Source organism: Oncorhynchus clarkii, chromosome 3 (genome assembly GCF_045791955.1).
Source record: "Oncorhynchus clarkii lewisi isolate Uvic-CL-2024 chromosome 3, UVic_Ocla_1.0, whole genome shotgun sequence".
Classification (NCBI taxonomy): domain Eukaryota; kingdom Metazoa; phylum Chordata; class Actinopteri; order Salmoniformes; family Salmonidae; genus Oncorhynchus; species Oncorhynchus clarkii.
Window position 1 is genome coordinate 80,796,534 of NC_092149.1, and position 19,254 is coordinate 80,815,787.

General features: G+C 42.4%; 1 protein-coding gene across 5 annotated transcripts in view; it reads left to right on the forward strand.

The window, feature by feature from the left end:
- LOC139405498 (anion exchange protein 3-like) overlaps window positions 1-19,254 on the forward strand; it is a 108,381-nt gene that overhangs the window by 74,353 nt on the left and 14,774 nt on the right. For all 5 annotated transcript variants that reach the window (XM_071147868.1, XM_071147867.1, XM_071147871.1 and 2 more), the window contains 10 exons: window positions 9,123-9,303; window positions 9,650-9,785; window positions 12,443-12,617; window positions 15,021-15,129; window positions 15,968-16,152; window positions 16,412-16,631; window positions 17,228-17,446; window positions 17,801-17,949; window positions 18,492-18,686; window positions 18,903-19,106. In XM_071147868.1, coding sequence (XP_071003969.1) covers window positions 9,123-9,303; window positions 9,650-9,785; window positions 12,443-12,617; window positions 15,021-15,129; window positions 15,968-16,152; window positions 16,412-16,631; window positions 17,228-17,446; window positions 17,801-17,949; window positions 18,492-18,686; window positions 18,903-19,106 — 1,773 coding nt within the window. The remainder of the gene's footprint in view (window positions 1-9,122; window positions 9,304-9,649; window positions 9,786-12,442; window positions 12,618-15,020; window positions 15,130-15,967; window positions 16,153-16,411; window positions 16,632-17,227; window positions 17,447-17,800; window positions 17,950-18,491; window positions 18,687-18,902; window positions 19,107-19,254) is intronic.

Sequence of the window (19,254 nt, forward strand, 5' to 3'; positions counted from 1 at the left end):
TGTCTGTGTGGTACCTGTAGGTGAAGTCATGGATAACTAGTTGTCTGTGTGGTACCTGTAGGTGAAGTTATGGATAACTAGTTGTCTGTGTGATACCTGTAGGTGAAGTCATGGATAACTAGTTGTCTGTGTGGTACCTGTAGGTGAAGTTATGGATAACTAGTTGTCTGTGTGGTACCTGTAGGTGAAGTCATGGATAACTAGTTGTCTGTTTGGTACCTGTAGGTGAAGTTATGGATAACTAGTTGTCTGTTTGGTACCTGTAGGTGAAGTCATGGATAACTAGTTGTCTGTTTGGTACCGGTTTTTGAAGTTATGGATAACTAGTTGTCTGTTTGGTACCTGTAGGTGAAGTTATGGATAACTAGTTGTCTGTTTGGTACCTGTAGGTGAAGTTATGGATAACTAGTTGTCTGTGTGATACCTGTAGGTGAAGTTATGGATAACTAGTTGTCTGTTTGGTACCTGTAGGTGAAGTTATGGATAACTAGTTGTCTGTTTGGTACCTGTAGGTGAAGTTATGGATAACTAGTTGTCTGTGTGGTACCTGTAGGTGAAGTTATGGATAACTAGTTGTCTGTTTGGTACCTGTAGGTGAAGTTATGGATAACTAGTTGTCTGTTTGGTACCTGTAGGTGAAGTCATGGATAACTAGTTGTCTGTTTGGTACCGGTTTTTGACGTTATGGATAACTAGTTGTCTGTGTGGTACCTGTAGGTGAAGTTATGGATAACTAGTTGTCTGTTTGGTACCTTTAGGTGAAGTTATGGATAACTAGTTGTCTGTGTGGTACCTGTAGGTGAAGTTATGGATAACTAGTTGTCTGTTTGGTACCTGCAGGTGAAGTTATGGATAACTAGTTGTCTGTTTGGTACCTGTAGGTGAAGTCATGGATATCTAGTTGTCTGTTTGGTACCTGTAGGTGAAGTCATGGATAACTAGTTGTCTGTGTGGTACCTGCAGGTGAAGTTATGGATAACTAGTTGTCTGTGTGGTACCTGTAGGTGAAGTTATGGATAACTAGTTGTCTGTTTGGTACCTGTAGGTGAAGTTATGGATAACTAGTTGTCTGTTTGGTACCTGTAGGTGAAGTTTTGGATAACTAGTTGTCTGTTTGGTACCTGTAGGTGAAGTCATGGATAACTAGTTGTCTGTTTGGTACCTGTGGGGGAAGTTATGGATAACTAGTTGTCTGTTTGGTACCTGTAGGTGAAGTTATGGATAACTAGTTGTCTGTGTGGTACCTGTAGGTGAAGTCATGGATAACTAGTTGTCTGTTTGGTACCTGCAGGTGAAGTTATGGATAACTAGTTGTCTGTGTGGTACCTGTAGGTGAAGCCATGGATAACTAGTTGTCTGTGTGATACCTGTAGGTGAAGTTATGGATAACTAGTTGTCTGTGTGGTACCTGTAGGTGACGTTATGGATAACTAGTTGTCTGTGTGGTACCTGTAGGTGAAGTCATGGATAACTAGTTGTCTGTTTGGTACCTGTAGGTGAAGTTATGGATAACTAGTTGTCTGTTTGGTACCTGTAGGTGAAGTCATGGATAACTAGTTGTCTGTTTGGTACCGGTTTTTGAAGTTATGGATAACTAGTTGTCTGTTTGGTACCTGTAGGTGAAGTTATGGATAACTAGTTGTCTGTTTGGTACCTGTAGGTGAAGTTGTGGATAACTAGTTGTCTGTGTGATACCTGTAGGTGAAGTTATGGATAACTAGTTGTCTGTTTGGTACCTGTAGGTGAAGTTATGGATAACTTGTTGTCTGTTTGGTACCTGTGGGTGAAGTTATGGATAACTAGTTGTCTGTTTGGTACCTGTAGGTGAAGTCATGGATAACTAGTTGTCTGTTTGGTACCGGTTTTTGAAGTCATGGATAACTAGTTGTCTGTGTGGTACCTGTAGGTTACGTTATGGATAACTAGTTGTCTGTGTGGTACCTGTAGGTGAAGTCATGGATAACTAGTTGTCTGTTTGGTACCTGTAGGTGAAGTTATGGATAACTAGTTGTCTGTTTGGTACCTGTAGGTGAAGTCATGGATAACTAGTTGTCTGTTTGGTACCTGTAGGTGAAGCTATGGATAACTAGTTGTCTGTTTGGTACCTGTAGGTGAAGTCATGGATAACTAGTTGTCTGTTTGGTACCGGTTTTTGAAGTTATGGATAACTAGTTGTCTGTTTGGTACCTGCAGGTGAAGTCATGGATAACTAGTTGTCTGTTTGGTACCTGTAGGTGAAGTTATGGATAACTAGTTGTCTGTTTGGTACCTGTAGGTGAAGTCATGGATAACTAGTTGTCTGTTTGGTACCTGTAGGTGAAGCTATGGATAACTAGTTGTCTGTTTGGTACCTGTAGGTGAAGTCATGGATAACTAGTTGTCTGTTTGGTACCTGTAGGTGAAGTTATGGATAACTAGTTGTCTGTGTGGTACCTGCAGGTGAAGTCATGGATAACTAGTTGTCTGTTTGGTACCTGTAGGTGAAGTTATGGATAACTAGTTGTCTGTTTGGTACCTGCAGGTGAAGTTATGGATAACTAGTTGTCTGTTTGGTACCTGTAGGTGAAGTCATGGATAACTAGTTGTCTGTTTGGTACCTGTAGGTGAAGTTATGGATAACTAGTTGTCTGTTTGGTACCTGTAGGTGAAGTTATGGATAACTAGTTGTCTGTTTGGTACCTGTAGGTGAAGTCATGGATAACTAGTTGTCTGTTTGGTACCTGTAGGTGAAGTTATGGATAACTAGTTGTCTGTTTGGTACCTGTAGGTGAAGTCATGGATAACTAGTTGTCTGTTTGGTACCTGTGGGTGAAGTTATGGATAACTAGTTGTCTGTTTGGTACCTGTAGGTGAAGTTATGGATAACTAGTTGTCTGTTTGGTACCTGTAGGTGAAGTCATGGATAACTAGTTGTCTGTTTGGTACCTGTAGGTCAAGTTATGGATAACTAGTTGTCTGTTTGGTACCTGTAGGTGAAGTTATGGATAACTAGTTGTCTGTTTGGTACCTGTAGGTGAAGTCATGGATAACTAGTTGTCTGTTTGGTACCTGTAGGTGAAGTCATGGATAACTAGTTGTCTGTTTGGTACCTGTAGGTGAAGTCATGGATAACTAGTTGTCTGTTTGGTACCTGTAGGTGAAGTCATGGATAACTAGTTGTCTGTTTGGTACCTGTAGGTGAAGTCATGGATAACTAGTTGTCTGTTTGGTACCTGTAGGTGAAGTCATGGATAACTAGTTGTCTGTGTGGTACCTGCAGGTGAAGTTATGGATAACTAGTTGTCTGTGTGGTACCTGTAGGTGAAGTTATGGATAACTAGTTGTCTGTTTGGTACCTGTAGGTGAAGTTACGGATAACTAGTTGTCTGTTTGGTACCTGTAGGTGAAGTTATGGATAACTAGTTGTCTGTTTGGTACCTGTAGGTGAAGTTATGGATAACTAGTTGTCTGTTTGGTACCTGTAGGTGAAGTCATGGATAACTAGTTGTCTGTTTGGTACCGGTTTTTGAAGTTATGGATAACTAGTTGTCTGTTTGGTACCTGTAGGTGAAGTTATGGATAACTAGTTGTCTGTGTGGTACCTGCAGGTGAAGTCATGGATAACTAGTTGTCTGTTTGGTACCTGTAGGTGAAGTTATGGATAACTAGTTGTCTGTTTGGTACCTGCAGGTCAAGTTATGGATAACTAGTTGTCTGTTTGGTACCTGTAGGGGAAGTTATGGATAACTAGTTGTCTGTTTGGTACCTGTAGGTGAAGTTATGGATAACTAGTTGTCTGTGTGGTACCTGTATGTGAAGTTATGGATAACTAGTTGTCTGTTTGGTACCTGTAGGTGAAGTTATGGATAACTAGTTGTCTGTTTGGTACCTGTAGGGGAAGTTATGGATAACTAGTTGTCTGTTTGGTACCTGTAGGTGAAGTCATGGATAACTAGTTGTCTGTTTGGTACCTGTAGGTGAAGTCATGGATAACTAGTTGTTTGTTTGGTACCTGTAGGTGAAGTCATGGATAACTAGTTGTCTGTTTGGTACCTGTAGGTGAAGTCATGGATAACTAGTTGTCTGTTTGGTACCTGTGGGTGAAGTTATGGATAACTAGTTGTCTGTTTGGTACCTGTAGGTGAAGTTATGGATAACTAGTTGTCTGTTTGGTACCTGTAGGTGAAGTCATGGATAACTAGTTGTCTGTTTGGTACCGGTTTTTGAAGTTATGGATAACTAGTTGTCTGTTTGGTACCTGTAGGTGAAGTTATGGATAACTAGTTGTCTGTGTGGTACCTGCAGGTGAAGTTATGGATAACTAGTTGTCTGTTTGGTACCTGTAGGTGAAGTCATGGCTAACTAGTTGTCTGTTTGGTACCTGTAGGTGAAGTCATGGATAACTAGTTGTCTGTGTGGTACCTGCAGGTGAAGTTATGGATAACTAGTTGTCTGTGTGGTACCTGTAGGTGAAGTTATGGATAACTAGTTGTCTGTTTGGTACCTGTAGGTGAAGTTATGGATAACTAGTTGTCTGTTTGGTACCTGTAGGTGAAGTTATGGATAACTAGTTGTCTGTTTGGTACCTGTAGGTGAAGTCATGGATAACTAGTTGTCTGTTTGGTACCTGTGGGTGAAGTTATGGATAACTAGTTGTCTGTTTGGTACCTGTAGGTGAAGTTATGGATAACTAGTTGTCTGTTTGGTACCTGTAGGTGAAGTCATGGATAACTAGTTGTCTGTTTGGTAACTGTAGGTGAAGTTATGGATAACTAGTTGTCTGTTTGGTACCTGTAGGTGAAGTTATGGATAACTAGTTGTCTGTTTGGTACCGGTTTTTGAAGTTATGGATAACTAGTTGTCTGTTTGGTACCTGTAGGTGAAGTTATGGATAACTAGTTGTCTGTTTGGTACCTGTAGGTGAAGTCATGGATAACTAGTTGTCTGTGTGGTACCTGTAGGTGAAGTTATGGATAACTAGTTGTCTGTTTGGTACCTGTAGGTGAAGTTATGGATAACTAGTTGTCTGTTTGGTACCTGTAGGTGAAGTTATGGATAACTAGTTGTCTGTTTGGTACCGGTTTTTGAAGTTATGGATAACTAGTTGTCTGTTTGGTACCTGTAGGTGAAGTTATGGATAACTAGTTGTCTGTGTGGTACCTGTAGGTGAAGTCATGGATAACTAGTTGTCTGTGTGGTACCTGTAGGTGACGTTATGGATAACTAGTTGTCTGTGTGGTACCTGTAGGTGAAGTCATGGATAACTAGTTGTCTGTTTGGTACCTGTAGGTGAAGTTATGGATAACTAGTTGTCTGTTTGGTACCTGTAGGTGAAGTCATGGATAACTAGTTGTCTGTTTGGTACCGGTTTTTGAAGTTATGGATAACTAGTTGTCTGTTTGGTACCTGTAGGTGAAGTTATGGATAACTAGTTGTCTGTTTGGTACCTGTAGGTGAAGTTATGGATAACTAGTTGTCTGTGTGATACCTGTAGGTGAAGTTATGGATAACTAGTTGTCTGTTTGGTACCTGTAGGTGAAGTTATGGATAACTTGTTGTCTGTTTGGTACCTGTAGGTGAAGTTATGGATAACTAGTTGTCTGTTTGGTACCTGTAGGTGAAGTCATGGATAACTAGTTGTCTGTTTGGTACCGGTTTTTGAAGTCATGGATAACTAGTTGTCTGTGTGGTACCTGTAGGTGAAGTTATGGATAACTAGTTGTCTGTTTGGTACCTGTAGGTGAAGTCATGGATAACTAGTTGTCTGTTTAGTACCGGTTTTTGAAGTTATGGATAACTAGTTGTCTGTTTGGTACCTGTAGGTGAAGCTATGGATAACTAGTTGTCTGTTTGGTACCTGTAGGTGAAGTCATGGATAACTAGTTGTCTGTTTGGTACCGGTTTTTGAAGTTATGGATAACTAGTTGTCTGTTTGGTACCTGTAGGTGAAGTTATGGATAACTAGTTGTCTGTGTGGTACCTGTAGGTGAAGTTATGGATAACTAGTTGTCTGTTTGGTACCTGTAGGTGAAGTCATGGATAACTAGTTGTCTGTTTGGTACCTGTAGGTGAAGTTATGGATAACTAGTTGTCTGTGTGGTACCTGCAGGTGAAGTCATGGATAACTAGTTGTCTGTTTGGTACCTGTAGGTGAAGTTATGGATAACTAGTTGTCTGTTTGGTACCTGCAGGTGAAGTTATGGATAACTAGTTGTCTGTTTGGTACCTGTAGGTGAAGTCATGGATAACTAGTTGTCTGTTTGGTACCTGTAGGTGAAGTTATGGATAACTAGTTGTCTGTTTGGTACCTGTAGGTGAAGTTATGGATAACTAGTTGTCTGTTTGGTACCTGTAGGTGAAGTCATGGATAACTAGTTGTCTGTTTGGTACCTGTAGGTGAAGTTATGGATAACTAGTTGTCTGTTTGGTACCTGTAGGTGAAGTCATGGATAACTAGTTGTCTGTTTGGTACCTGTGGGTGAAGTTATGGATAACTAGTTGTCTGTTTGGTACCTGTAGGTGAAGTTATGGATAACTAGTTGTCTGTTTGGTACCTGTAGGTGAAGTCATGGATAACTAGTTGTCTGTTTGGTACCTGTAGGTCAAGTTATGGATAACTAGTTGTCTGTTTGGTACCTGTAGGTGAAGTTATGGATAACTAGTTGTCTGTTTGGTACCTGTAGGTGAAGTCATGGATAACTAGTTGTCTGTTTGGTACCTGTAGGTGAAGTCATGGATAACTAGTTGTCTGTTTGGTACCTGTAGGTGAAGTCATGGATAACTAGTTGTCTGTTTGGTACCTGTAGGTGAAGTCATGGATAACTAGTTGTCTGTGTGGTACCTGCAGGTGAAGTTATGGATAACTAGTTGTCTGTGTGGTACCTGTAGGTGAAGTTATGGATAACTAGTTGTCTGTTTGGTACCTGTAGGTGAAGTTATGGATAACTAGTTGTCTGTTTGGTACCTGTAGGTGAAGTTATGGATAACTAGTTGTCTGTTTGGTACCTGTAGGTGAAGTTATGGATAACTAGTTGTCTGTTTGGTACCTGTAGGTGAAGTCATGGATAACTAGTTGTCTGTTTGGTACCGGTTTTTGAAGTTATGGATAACTAGTTGTCTGTTTGGTACCTGTAGGTGAAGTTATGGATAACTAGTTGTCTGTGTGGTACCTGCAGGTGAAGTCATGGATAACTAGTTGTCTGTTTGGTACCTGTAGGTGAAGTTATGGATAACTAGTTGTCTGTTTGGTACCTGCAGGTCAAGTTATGGATAACTAGTTGTCTGTTTGGTACCTGTAGGGGAAGTTATGGATAACTAGTTGTCTGTTTGGTACCTGTAGGTGAAGTCATGGATAACTAGTTGTCTGTTTGGTACCTGTGGGTGAAGTTATGGATAACTAGTTGTCTGTTTGGTACCTGTAGGTGAAGTTATGGATAACTAGTTGTCTGTTTGGTACCTGTAGGTGAAGTCATGGATAACTAGTTGTCTGTTTGGTACCGGTTTTTGAAGTTATGGATAACTAGTTGTCTGTTTGGTACCTGTAGGTGAAGTTATGGATAACTAGTTGTCTGTGTGGTACCTGCAGGTGAAGTTATGGATAACTAGTTGTCTGTTTGGTACCTGTAGGTGAAGTCATGGCTAACTAGTTGTCTGTTTGGTACCTGTAGGTGAAGTCATGGATAACTAGTTGTCTGTGTGGTACCTGCAGGTGAAGTTATGGATAACTAGTTGTCTGTGTGGTACCTGTAGGTGAAGTTATGGATAACTAGTTGTCTGTTTGGTACCTGTAGGTGAAGTTATGGATAACTAGTTGTCTGTTTGGTACCTGTAGGTGAAGTTATGGATAACTAGTTGTCTGTTTGGTACCTGTAGGTGAAGTCATGGATAACTAGTTGTCTGTTTGGTACCTGTGGGTGAAGTTATGGATAACTAGTTGTCTGTTTGGTACCTGTAGGTGAAGTTATGGATAACTAGTTGTCTGTTTGGTACCTGTAGGTGAAGTCATGGATAACTAGTTGTCTGTTTGGTACCTGTAGGTGAAGTTATGGATAACTAGTTGTCTGTTTGGTACCTGTAGGTGAAGTTATGGATAACTAGTTGTCTGTTTGGTACCGGTTTTTGAAGTTATGGATAACTAGTTGTCTGTTTGGTACCTGTAGGTGAAGTTATGGATAACTAGTTGTATGTTTGGTACCTGTAGGTGAAGTCATGGATAACTAGTTGTCTGTGTGGTACCTGTAGGTGAAGTTATGGATAACTAGTTGTCTGTGTGGTACCTGTAGGTGAAGTTATGGATAACTAGTTGTCTGTTTGGTACCTGTAGGTGAAGTTATGGATAACTAGTTGTCTGTTTGGTACCTGTAGGTGAAGTCATGGATAACTAGTTGTCTGTTTGGTACCTGTAGGTGAAGTCATGGATAACTAGTTGTCTGTTTGGTACCTGTGGGTGAAGTTATGGATAACTAGTTGTCTGTGTGGTACCTGTAGGTGAAGTCATGGATAACTAGTTGTCTGTTTGGTACCGGTTTTTGAAGTTATGGATAACTAGTTGTCTGTTTGGTACCTGTAGGTGAAGTTATGGATAACTAGTTGTCTGTTTGGTACCTGTAGGTGAAGTTATGGATAACTAGTTGTCTGTTTGGTACCTGTAGGTGAAGTTATGGATAACTAGTTGTCTGTTTGGTACCGGTTTTTGAAGTTATGGATAACTAGTTGTCTGTTTGGTACCTGTAGGTGAAGTTATGGATAACTAGTTGTCTGTTTGGTACCGGTTTTTGAAGTTATGGATAACTAGTTGTCTGTTTGGTACCTGTAGGTGAAGTTTTGGATAACTAGTTGTCTGTGTGGTACCTGTAGGTGAAGTCATGGATAACTAGTTGTCTGTGTGATTCCTGTAGGTGAAGTTATGGATAACTAGTTGTCTGTGTGGTACCTGTAGGTGAAGTTATGGATAGCTAGTTGTCTGTTTGATACCTGTAGGTGAAGTTATGGATAACTAGTTGTCTGTTTGGTACCTGTAGGTGAAGTTATGGATAACTAGTTGTCTGTTTGGTACCGGTTTTTGAAGTTATGGATAACTAGTTGTCTGTTTGGTACCTGTAGGTGAAGTTATGGATAACTAGTTGTCTGTTTGGTACCTGTAGGTGTTTGTGGAGCTCAACGAGCTGATAGTGGATAAGAACCAGAAGATGCGCTGGAAGGAGACGGCTCGTTGGATCAAGTTTGAGGAGGACGTGGAGGAGGAGACAGACCGCTGGGGAAAACCCCATGTGGCTTCACTCTCCTTCCGCAGCCTGCTGGAGCTTCGCAGGACCATCACACATGGTAACACACACACACACGCACACACTGATATACACACACACACACAGACACACACACACACACACACAGATATACCCCCCCCCCCCACACACACACACACACACACAGATATACCCCCACACACACACACACACACACACACACACACACACACACAGATATATACACACACACACACACACAGATATACACACACACACACAGATATATATACACACACACACACACACACACACAGATATACCCCCCCCCACACACACACACACACACACTAACACAGATACACACACACACAGATACACACCCAGTCATAAAACCTTGTCTCCCCCCTCTATGCCACCCTAAGGTGTGGTCCTGTTGGACCTGGAGCAGACCACTCTGCCTGGCATTGCCAACCTGGTGGTGGAGACCATGATCATCTCAGACCAGATCAGAGCGGAGGACCGGGCCAACGTGCTCCGTGCCCTGCTGCTCAAACACCAGTGAGTGGTCATCTACCCAGGCTTTAGCTCAGAGGACGTTAAGATTCCACACCCGTTAATATACATGCTGTCAAGAACGTGTATCATCTTAATCAGATGTCAATCAGAGAGAGGAAGTCCAGGGCTGTTTTCCAAACGGCACCCTGTTCCCTATGTAGTGTCTTACTTTTCAAATCAAATCAAACTTTATTTATCACATGCGCCGAATACAACAGGTGTGGTAGACCTTACCGTGAAATGTTTACTAACAAGCCCTTAACCCACAATACAGTTCAAGAAATTGAGTTAAGAAAATATTTACTAAATAAACTAAAGGAAAAAATGTTATTTTTTACTGCCCTACTGTTTACCAAAGCCCATAGGATCTGTGGTTCTGGTCAACAGTAATGGACATTTTAGGGAATAGAGTGCCATTGAGAGGCCACATTTACAGGGGTTGTAGTAAGTGATGTTGGACCTCAAACCAAGATTACGTGGGATTAAGTGGGAGATCAACAGTAGATAGCAGAGATTGTTGCATAAGACAGATAAAACATTTGTTAAAAAAAAATCTCACTTGACAAAGAGATGTCAATCTCAATGTGACTTCCCCAGTGAAATAAGCTACTGCAGAGTTTTAAGTCATTCAAATATAAGTCATTTCTGTCCTACATGAAAATACAAAAGAGTATCACCCCGATGCCAACCCTCACCTCCCAGCCTCCATTGGTTTATCTATCTATTCATTACCATTTGCCCTAACAGAGCTGCTGCGTTGGCGGCACATGATAGATTTCAACCGGAATTATACAGTATCATGGAGAAGAAAGGCTTAATGAATATCAGCAGTCAAATGTAATTAGGCTGAGGGCAGTGCAGGATGAACACATGCATGAAGGATAAAGAAAGACTTTCTCTATGTGTATTTTGTTGTCTTCAATGTGGGGGTTTTCCACAGTTCAGTACAACCCCAAAAGTTGCCTTACGTTTGTGCACAGGCGTATGGGGCATCAATGCATCTCAAAATATACACATGCACACACACCTTTTCAATATGTGTGAACCCTCCCTTCTATCGGTCTCCTGAACTCAGATTCAGTTTTTTCTAAGCCCAGCTTGGTCCCTAGGCCCAGCTTGGTCACTAGGCCCAGCTTGGTCCCTAGGCCCAGCTTGGTCACTAGGCCCAGCTTGGTCCCTAGGCCCAGCTTGGTCACTAGTCCCAGCTTGGTCCCAGCTCTGTCCCCAAGCCCTCCAGTGAAGAAGAGGACTGAATGGTACCATGTTTGTCCATCAACAGTATTCATTTAACACGGTGTCTCCAGTTCCTCTGTGGTGGATCATGAATGTTTTACAGAGACTCAACAGTCATGGTTTTCTGACTGCTGTTGTGGTGTGTTCCTGGGGTTTGCTTCAAGCAATCATCCATTTTTCTTTTAATGGTATGCCTTTTGGATGATTGGATGGATAACTCTAGGCCTTTTGTGGTCAGTGTCTGAGAACGATCGTTGTGTTGTATTAGTGTGTTCTTTTAAACCTATTGCTACAGAGCATTTGGATTGGAATCGGTTACAATCACCTAATTTCCGAGTCTGTCAGAAGGGACAATAGGGAAATAGCGTCAATAGTGTCTCTTATGAAAATCAAAGTCCTTTTTCTAGTTGTGATAGTAAAGTTTGAGGGCAAATATGGTTTCAGTTGTATTAAGTCCCATACATTGTCAAGGTATTCTGGCTTCATCCCAGAAGTAGCACCTGCCTAGTCCCTGTCTTATGATGCCAACCTCCCTGTACGCCATGTCACACCAAGGGTCAGTGACAAGTCACCTGACAGTCTGTCACCAACCATAGAGCAAACTGGGCCAGGTGGCAGCTCTGTCAATCGTTCAGAGAGATTCACTGTATGTGCAGCATACACACACACACACACACACACACATTACACACATAACAGACGGCGATCAACACCCACGCCACCAGGCCTCGTCACACACACCCCATCAGTTGAAACCTTTCGGCACCGCTTCCCACCATGTTACCAGCTGCTTTCCATGGGAAAAAGCTGTCTAATTGGCTGAGCCAGTTCAACATAGGAATTGATGATGTGGAAAGAAAGACATCAAGGTGGCTGTAGAATTTAGCTCATGGCTTACTCAGTCTGGGCGCTGCCTGAGTACAATCCGGTGTGGTGTCACACCTTGTTCTTTTGTTTTGTTGTGCTTTTGTGTCCAACTCGGGAGGCGGGTAACGAGAGCAAACGGACCTAATGATGGTGGTGATGTCACCTTTGGGTTGGAGCGGGAGTGTGATCAAACTGTCTGTGTGTTGTGAGGGGTCTGCTCTCACACACGCACACACACACACACACACACACACACACACACACACACACACACACACACACACACACACTGCAGTGTCTTTGTTAACAGGGACACACCCATTACAATCCAGTGGAGCCCATATGCTGAAAGAGCTGTTGGACAGTATGTATGGAGGATTGTTCCCTTTCTGTTTCCTTTCTGTTCTGTCTGCATAAACTATCAGCCACTCACCAACTTATTGAAGGAACACATTATATAGTATAACAACCTTCATGAAGTTCCAATCCGATTGCATTGTGTCCCTCTCCCAGCCCCACGCTGTTAATGTAATACAGCCTCCTGTATCTCCTGCTTCCAGCCACCCCAACGACGAAAAGGAGGGCCTTTTCCACCGCAACCACTCTACTAAAAGCCTTCACGGCAGCTTTCAACGCAACCACAACCACGTTCCCGACACCACGGTGCCCCTAGTGGCTGAAGATCCTACAGAGGCCCTCCACCATGAAAAGAAGCAGCAGAGCAGAGATGTGTTTGTGAGCTTGTCTGTTTAGTTAGGCGACATCTATAGGCTGGAGTGGAGATGGATGCTGCTTGGGTGCTGCTTGGGTGCTGCTTGGGTGCTGCTTGGAGGCTGCTTGAAGCTGCTTGGGAGCTGCTTAGAGGCTGCTTATAGGCTGCTTGGCGGCTGCTTAGCGGCTGCTTGGGGGCTGCTTGGAGGCTGCTTGGCTGCTGCTTGGAGGCTGCTTGGGTGCTGCTTAGGAAGAATGTTGCTCATTGTTTCATTTTGTCCAGCAGGCAGCCTAGTGGTTAGACAGGCAGCCTAGTGGTTAGACAGGCAGCCTAGTGGTTAGACAGGCAGCCTAGTGGTCAGACAGGCAGCCTAGTGGTTAGACAGGCAGCCTAGTGGTTAGACAGGCAGCCTAGTGGTTAGTGTGCCCAGTGTGGCAGCTCCACGCACCTCTCCAAAACCTGTATATAAAATCAAATTGTATTGGTCACATGGTTAGCAGATGTTAATGCGAGTGTAGCGAAATGCTTGTGCTTCTAGTTCCGACCATGCAGTATGTTGGGCGGCAGTGTAGCCTAGTGGTTAGAGTGGTGGACTAGCAACCAAAAGGTTGCAAGATCAAATCCCTGAGCTGACAAGGTACCAAATCTGTTGATCTGCCAAGGCAGTTAACCCACTGTTCCTAGGCCAGCATTGAAAATGAGAATTGGTTCTTAACTGACTTGCCTATTTAAATAAAGGGTCAAAATGTAGGTGTGTTTTTTGGAAGTGTTGGTTTAAAAGCAGAAGTCAAATTTCAATTAGACCTTGTGTGCAATTGACCAATAAAGTCATCTAATTCATCTGAATCACTGAAACGTTACAGATTGTGTGATAGAAATGTCAAGGTAATTTCAGAATGAGCTGACAAAGGCAGCATTAACCTTGAATGCAGTCTGCGCTAACGCAGGAACATTGCCAATCACAGCTGTAACGCTGAACTTCCATTACACAGATTGAATAGAGCCCAGTAGCTCTTCATCTTAATCAGCAGGCTGGAGTGTAGATGGATGTTTAAAGTTGTGGTCCAGTACAGTTAGAGTTGCGGAGACAATTATCATTTTATATTTGTGTCTGCATCTGAGTCACACGCCTGAATCTGAACACTGCTTCTTGGCTCAATAGCCTTGTCCAATTCCTCTGAAAACAGTAGAGGAGTCATCTGAGTAGATGATTACAAGTACTGAGACTAGGAGGATATTACAAAAATTCCACCTTGAAATGTCATATCGTATTCTATTTTGACCCCATTATACACACCTGTCTATAACATACATTAGGTCAGGGGTATTCAACCCTGACCCTACGAGGTCCGCAGCCTGCTGGTTTTATCTTCTACCTGATCATTAAGTACACCCACATGGTGTCCCAAGTCTAAATATGTCCCTGATTAGAGGGAAACAATTTAAAGAAGCAATGGAACTGGCTTTGAGGTCCAGAGTTGAGTTTGAGAGCATTATCGAGTGTACTAAAACATCAGATATATGCGGCTAGTGCAGTAATGCAGCCAAGGTGGGAAACCGAGAAACACAGATAGTTCTTGGAATTGGAAACAGAAAGAACGCTCATATTAGCCACTCCACATGTGGCGAATTAGGTTCTTAGTCAGCTTACAGATGTGCTCTTTGTTAAAAATTCTTGACTGTGAAACTGTAATGTTCCCCGTGGCTTGAAACATTGGAAAATTTCAAACAACTCATAAAAATCAATAACTCCAGTCGTATAAAAACCGTTTAACAGGGATTTTAACATTTCGTACCTTGGTCACTTTGTCGATTTCTGTATGTCAGGGGTAGACAACTACATTCAGCCGCGGGCCGATCTTTGTCGGAGTGGATGGTCAGGGGGCCGAAACATAATTAGAATATTTTGTACTCTGCAAATTGATCACAACTAAGCTCAAAAAGAGATTGTATTTTAAATTAACAATAAATTCATAACTTGATTACATTGAGACATGATCACGTATGTTTCTTTGTTTATTGTGGGAATAGTTGGGATAACATTTCCGAAATATATATTTTTTTTGCTGAATTCTTGGTGATTTTACAGTGATTTTACAGTCTTGTTTATGACAAACACTTTGTGGGGACCCCAAAAAAATCCCTCACTGGCATCTAGCTGACCCCTGGTGTATGCTCATTAAACACTGATAATCACCATTTGACTGTTTTACTGTTTGACTGTTCGAGGTTCATAACAGTCTGTAAAATTGACAAATGTAGGCTTGTGAGCTTTGGACTTGTGAGCTTTGGACTAACTGAGGAAAAAGCCTGTGCATGTGCTGTGAATGTCTGGTAAAAGCTTGTGTTAGCACACAGGCTTCACATGAAATGTTCATGTTTATCTTTCACCCACCTGTTAACGTTTGTCTGGTTTATCACATCAGAAATCACTCCATCCCCCCCTGCCGATGGCTCTCCAACAACAGGTTACCAAACACACAAAACTCCTAGCCAAGATTCCCAAGGACGCAGAAGCAACCGTGGTCTTAGTGGGTAAGCTTAAGGATTGTGTGGGTGATGGTGCGGGTGCCTATGTGCAAGCATCTGTGCAGGAGTGTGTGACGTGTGTGTGTGTATTTGTGTGTGTGTGTGTGTTTGTGTGTGTGTTTGTATGAATGTATGTTTCGTGTGCGTGCGTTTTGGATGTACATGTATTTCCAGGCTACATTTGTAAATATTGACTTTTTCTGTTCACGACATAGGCCTAAGGCGTTGTGTACCAGGGTTCTCCCCAAAGAATGCAAGCGTGGTGCTGCGTCACCTTGTGGACTGGCTGTGCCACTATGTCAAATATATATATATATATATATATATATATATATATATATATATATATATATATATATATATATATATATATATATATATATATATATATATATATATATATTTTTATATATTATTTTTTTTTAAACTTTAATTGTTATCATTTAAGGCCATGCACCATACCTTAATATAGTAACAAAATGTTTTGCTCTAGATTGCAGGAAATGGCAGTTACAGGTGTTAAAAAATAAATAATTATCTGAATCGCTCTAGACACCGCCCCCCACCCCATGCTCCGCCCCCCCACCCCATGCTCCGCCCCTCGCCGTACTCAGCAGTACCACCTTGTTCAAAAAACCTGGGGTGAACCCTGTATACCAATTCATATAATTTCTAGCTGGCACAACTCACCTCTCCCCTGACAGTGATAGCAAATGTGATTTCTCAAACAAAATAGCTGCCCTGGAATCACCCGTTTGTATATATTCAGTCCATGCTTTGTTAGCCATCACCCATCAGTACAAGCATTGGTCCCAGAGATCCTCCACTGTGTGTCATTCCTCAGGTTGCGTGGAGTTCCTGGAGCAGCCAGCCATGGCCTTCATCAGGCTGAGTGAGGCGGTCCTGCTGGAGTCGGTCCTGGAGGTGCCGGTGCCGGTTCGTTTCCTCTTTGCACTGCTTGGACCCGCTCAGTCCAACATGGACTACCATGAGATTGGACGCTCCTTCTCCACCCTCATGTCAGACAAGGTAGCCAACCTGAACAACAACAAAAAATGTCACACAACTTTTTCCCTAATTCCTCTGAGCTGTAAATGGTACCAATAGTACTTCCATTCAGGGCTGGTTTCCCAGAGTCAGATTAAAACTAGTCCTGGACAGAAAAATCATCAGTAATCAACCTCCATTGAAAGTGCTTCTAAATCAAGAACTAAGCTAAATCTGGGTCAGGGAATCAGCTCTTCAAGATCTTACAGACCATTGCCCATCTCTTTAAAAACCTCCCCAGAACTTCCACGAGGTGGCCTACTTTGCGGACGACCGGCAGGACCTGCTGAACGGCATTAATGAGTTCTTGGACTGCAGCATCGTCATCCCCCCGTCAGACGTGGAAGGAAAGGACCTGCTGAAGACAGTGGCCTCCTTCCAGAAACAGATGCTGCGCAAGAGGAAGGAGAGAGAGAACATCAAGACCCACACCACCCCCTGGACAGACCAGGAGACCAAAGGTGATTATAATGTCTTTGATTGATTGAATCATTTTTTGTATTCATACAGTCCTTATATAACAATAAGGGTATATGTTCTAAGACCATTTGTTTATTCAGCTGATGTGTGAAGCACATATGTACCCGTTTAGGGTCCCAGGACTAGATTGAGAATCCCAGGCATATATATGTATGTTTCTGTCTGTCTTTTTTTATTTTTATTTTTTTTATTTCACCTTTATTTAACCAGGTAGGCCAGTTGAGAAAACCTTTATTTAACCAGGTAGGCCAGTTGAGAACACCTTTATTTAACCAGGTAGGCCAGTTGAGAACAAGTTCTCATTTACAACTGCGACCTGGCCAAGATAAAGCAGAGCAGTGCGACACAAACAACAGAGTTCCACATTGGATAAACAAATGTACAGTCAATAACACAATAGAATAATCTATATACAGTGTGTGCAAATGTAGTAAGATTAGGGAGGTAAGGCAGTAAAGGCCATAGTGGTGAAATAATTACAATTTAGCAAATAAATAGATGTGCAGAAGATGAATGTGCAAGTAGAATGAATGAATGTGCAAGTCTGTCTGTCTGTCTGTCCGTCTGTCCAAACCAGAGGTGAGCCAGGATGAACAGGAAGAGGAGGAGGACCAGGAGGTGGACCCCATGAAGAGGTCGGGCATCCCCTTCGGAGGCCTCATCCATGACATCAGGCGGCGCTACCCGCGCTACGCCAGCGACATAAAGGACGCCTTGGACTCACAGTGCATCGCCGCTGTCATTTTCATCTACTTCGCCGCCCTCTCACCCACAATCACCTTTGGAGGGCTGCTGGGTAAGAGAGCATGGGGGCTCATGCCCACAATATTTTTTTTTCTTCTACCTCAAGAATGTGATTGACTGACATGTTTGCTATCTGTCCTAAGAGAATGTGTACTCCAAAAAGAGCTAGCTAGCTAAATAACCAGCTAGCTTGATAGATCCTCAAATTGGAAAAAAATGTTGTGACGACCTAGCTAGCTGGGCGTCTCCATTTCCTTGTATCTCTATTGTACATGTCACTGTAGGTTTTAGACACTGATTCATTCATTGATACTGTAGTGTTCTCATTAACTAGAAGTAGCTGCTACTGAATGAGAGGAAGTTTAAAACTGTCAGTCAATATCCTTCTGCCTTTCCATTTAAACAGGAGAGAAAACAGAGGGCATGATGGGAGTGTCGGAGCTCATCATCTCCACAGCGACCCTGGGGGTACTTTTCTCTCTGATGGCCGGACAGCCCCTCCTCATCATCGGCTTCTCAGGACCCCTGCTGGTGTTTGAGGAGGCCTTCTACAAGGTGCCTGAACAAAAACATATTTACAGCATGGCGATGGTAGATTTTAATCCATCCAAAAATCAGTCATTTTATGCATTAAAAAAATAGTCATGACAACGTTAGGAAAGTTCATGTTCCATTTGAAAGCCTATTTTCTCCTATTCTGAGCCTAATAGCCCTCTCCTGCAGTCAAATGACCTAGTGGCCTCATGGGTGGAATGTTATACATTTTTTGAGAAGTAATATTAAAAAAAAAATTAAACCCGCTGAAAAGTGTTTCTATGTCAAACGGTTTTGTTATATTTCAGTCTTCTGTGATGTATGTAAAGTGTAATTTTGGGATGCAAATTTTAAATGTAATACATTTCAACCCTATATCTGACGTGGTACATGTGTCTTCTTTATTCTAAGGCAAAAACCATGTGTGTGAGGTGTATACTTTTGTTTCAAAGTAGATTTGTTTAAGACTACCAACAAACACTCTGTGTAACCCTGATTTAGCCCTCTGCAGTAAAAGGTTAAACATCTATTTAACCCTCCCTCCCTCCCTTTTCCACCCTTAGTTCTGCCAGGCCCAGGGCTTTGAGTACCTGACGGGCCGGGTGTGGGTCGGCTTCTGGCTCGTCTTCATAGTGCTGTTGATAGTGGCGGCCGAGGGAAGCTTCTTGGTTAAATACATCTCACCCTTCACCCAGGAAATATTTGCCTTCCTCATCTCACTCATCTTCATCTACGAGACCTTCTCCAAGCTCATCAAGGTACAACCAGTAGACAATGTTTTACATGACGACAGTCTAAAGGGCTGTAACTTCGTTGTTCTTTGGAAAAGAATAGAATAGATCAAATTGACCAGATGTGGTATTTGACATATAATAATGACGGACATTTAAATAAATAATTTTATGGTAAGTCCCAGCTGGTTGCATGGGATCCGTCCAGTTGACTGTGACATGGATATTTTGTCCTTTTTACAGGTGTTCCAGGAGCATCCTCTGATGAGAAGCTACCCGCCTGCCTTTGGCCTTCCCGGCATGGAGTTCACCAACCCCACAGACCCCCATGGCCCCATCCTAAACCAACCCAACACAGCCCTGATGTCTTTCATCCTCATGCTTGGTACCTTCTTTGTGGCCTACTTCCTTAGGAAATTGCGCAACAGTCGATTCCTGGGCGGGAAGGTAACCTATCGCAGCCATTTTCTCTGAAACCCCTCGTGTGTTGTCCATGGGCTCATGTCAAGTTTTTGTCTATGTGTATCTGTCTTACAAATTACAATAACAATTTGATAACAAAGAACTTGAAGTGTCATGGATGCAGTATGAATTT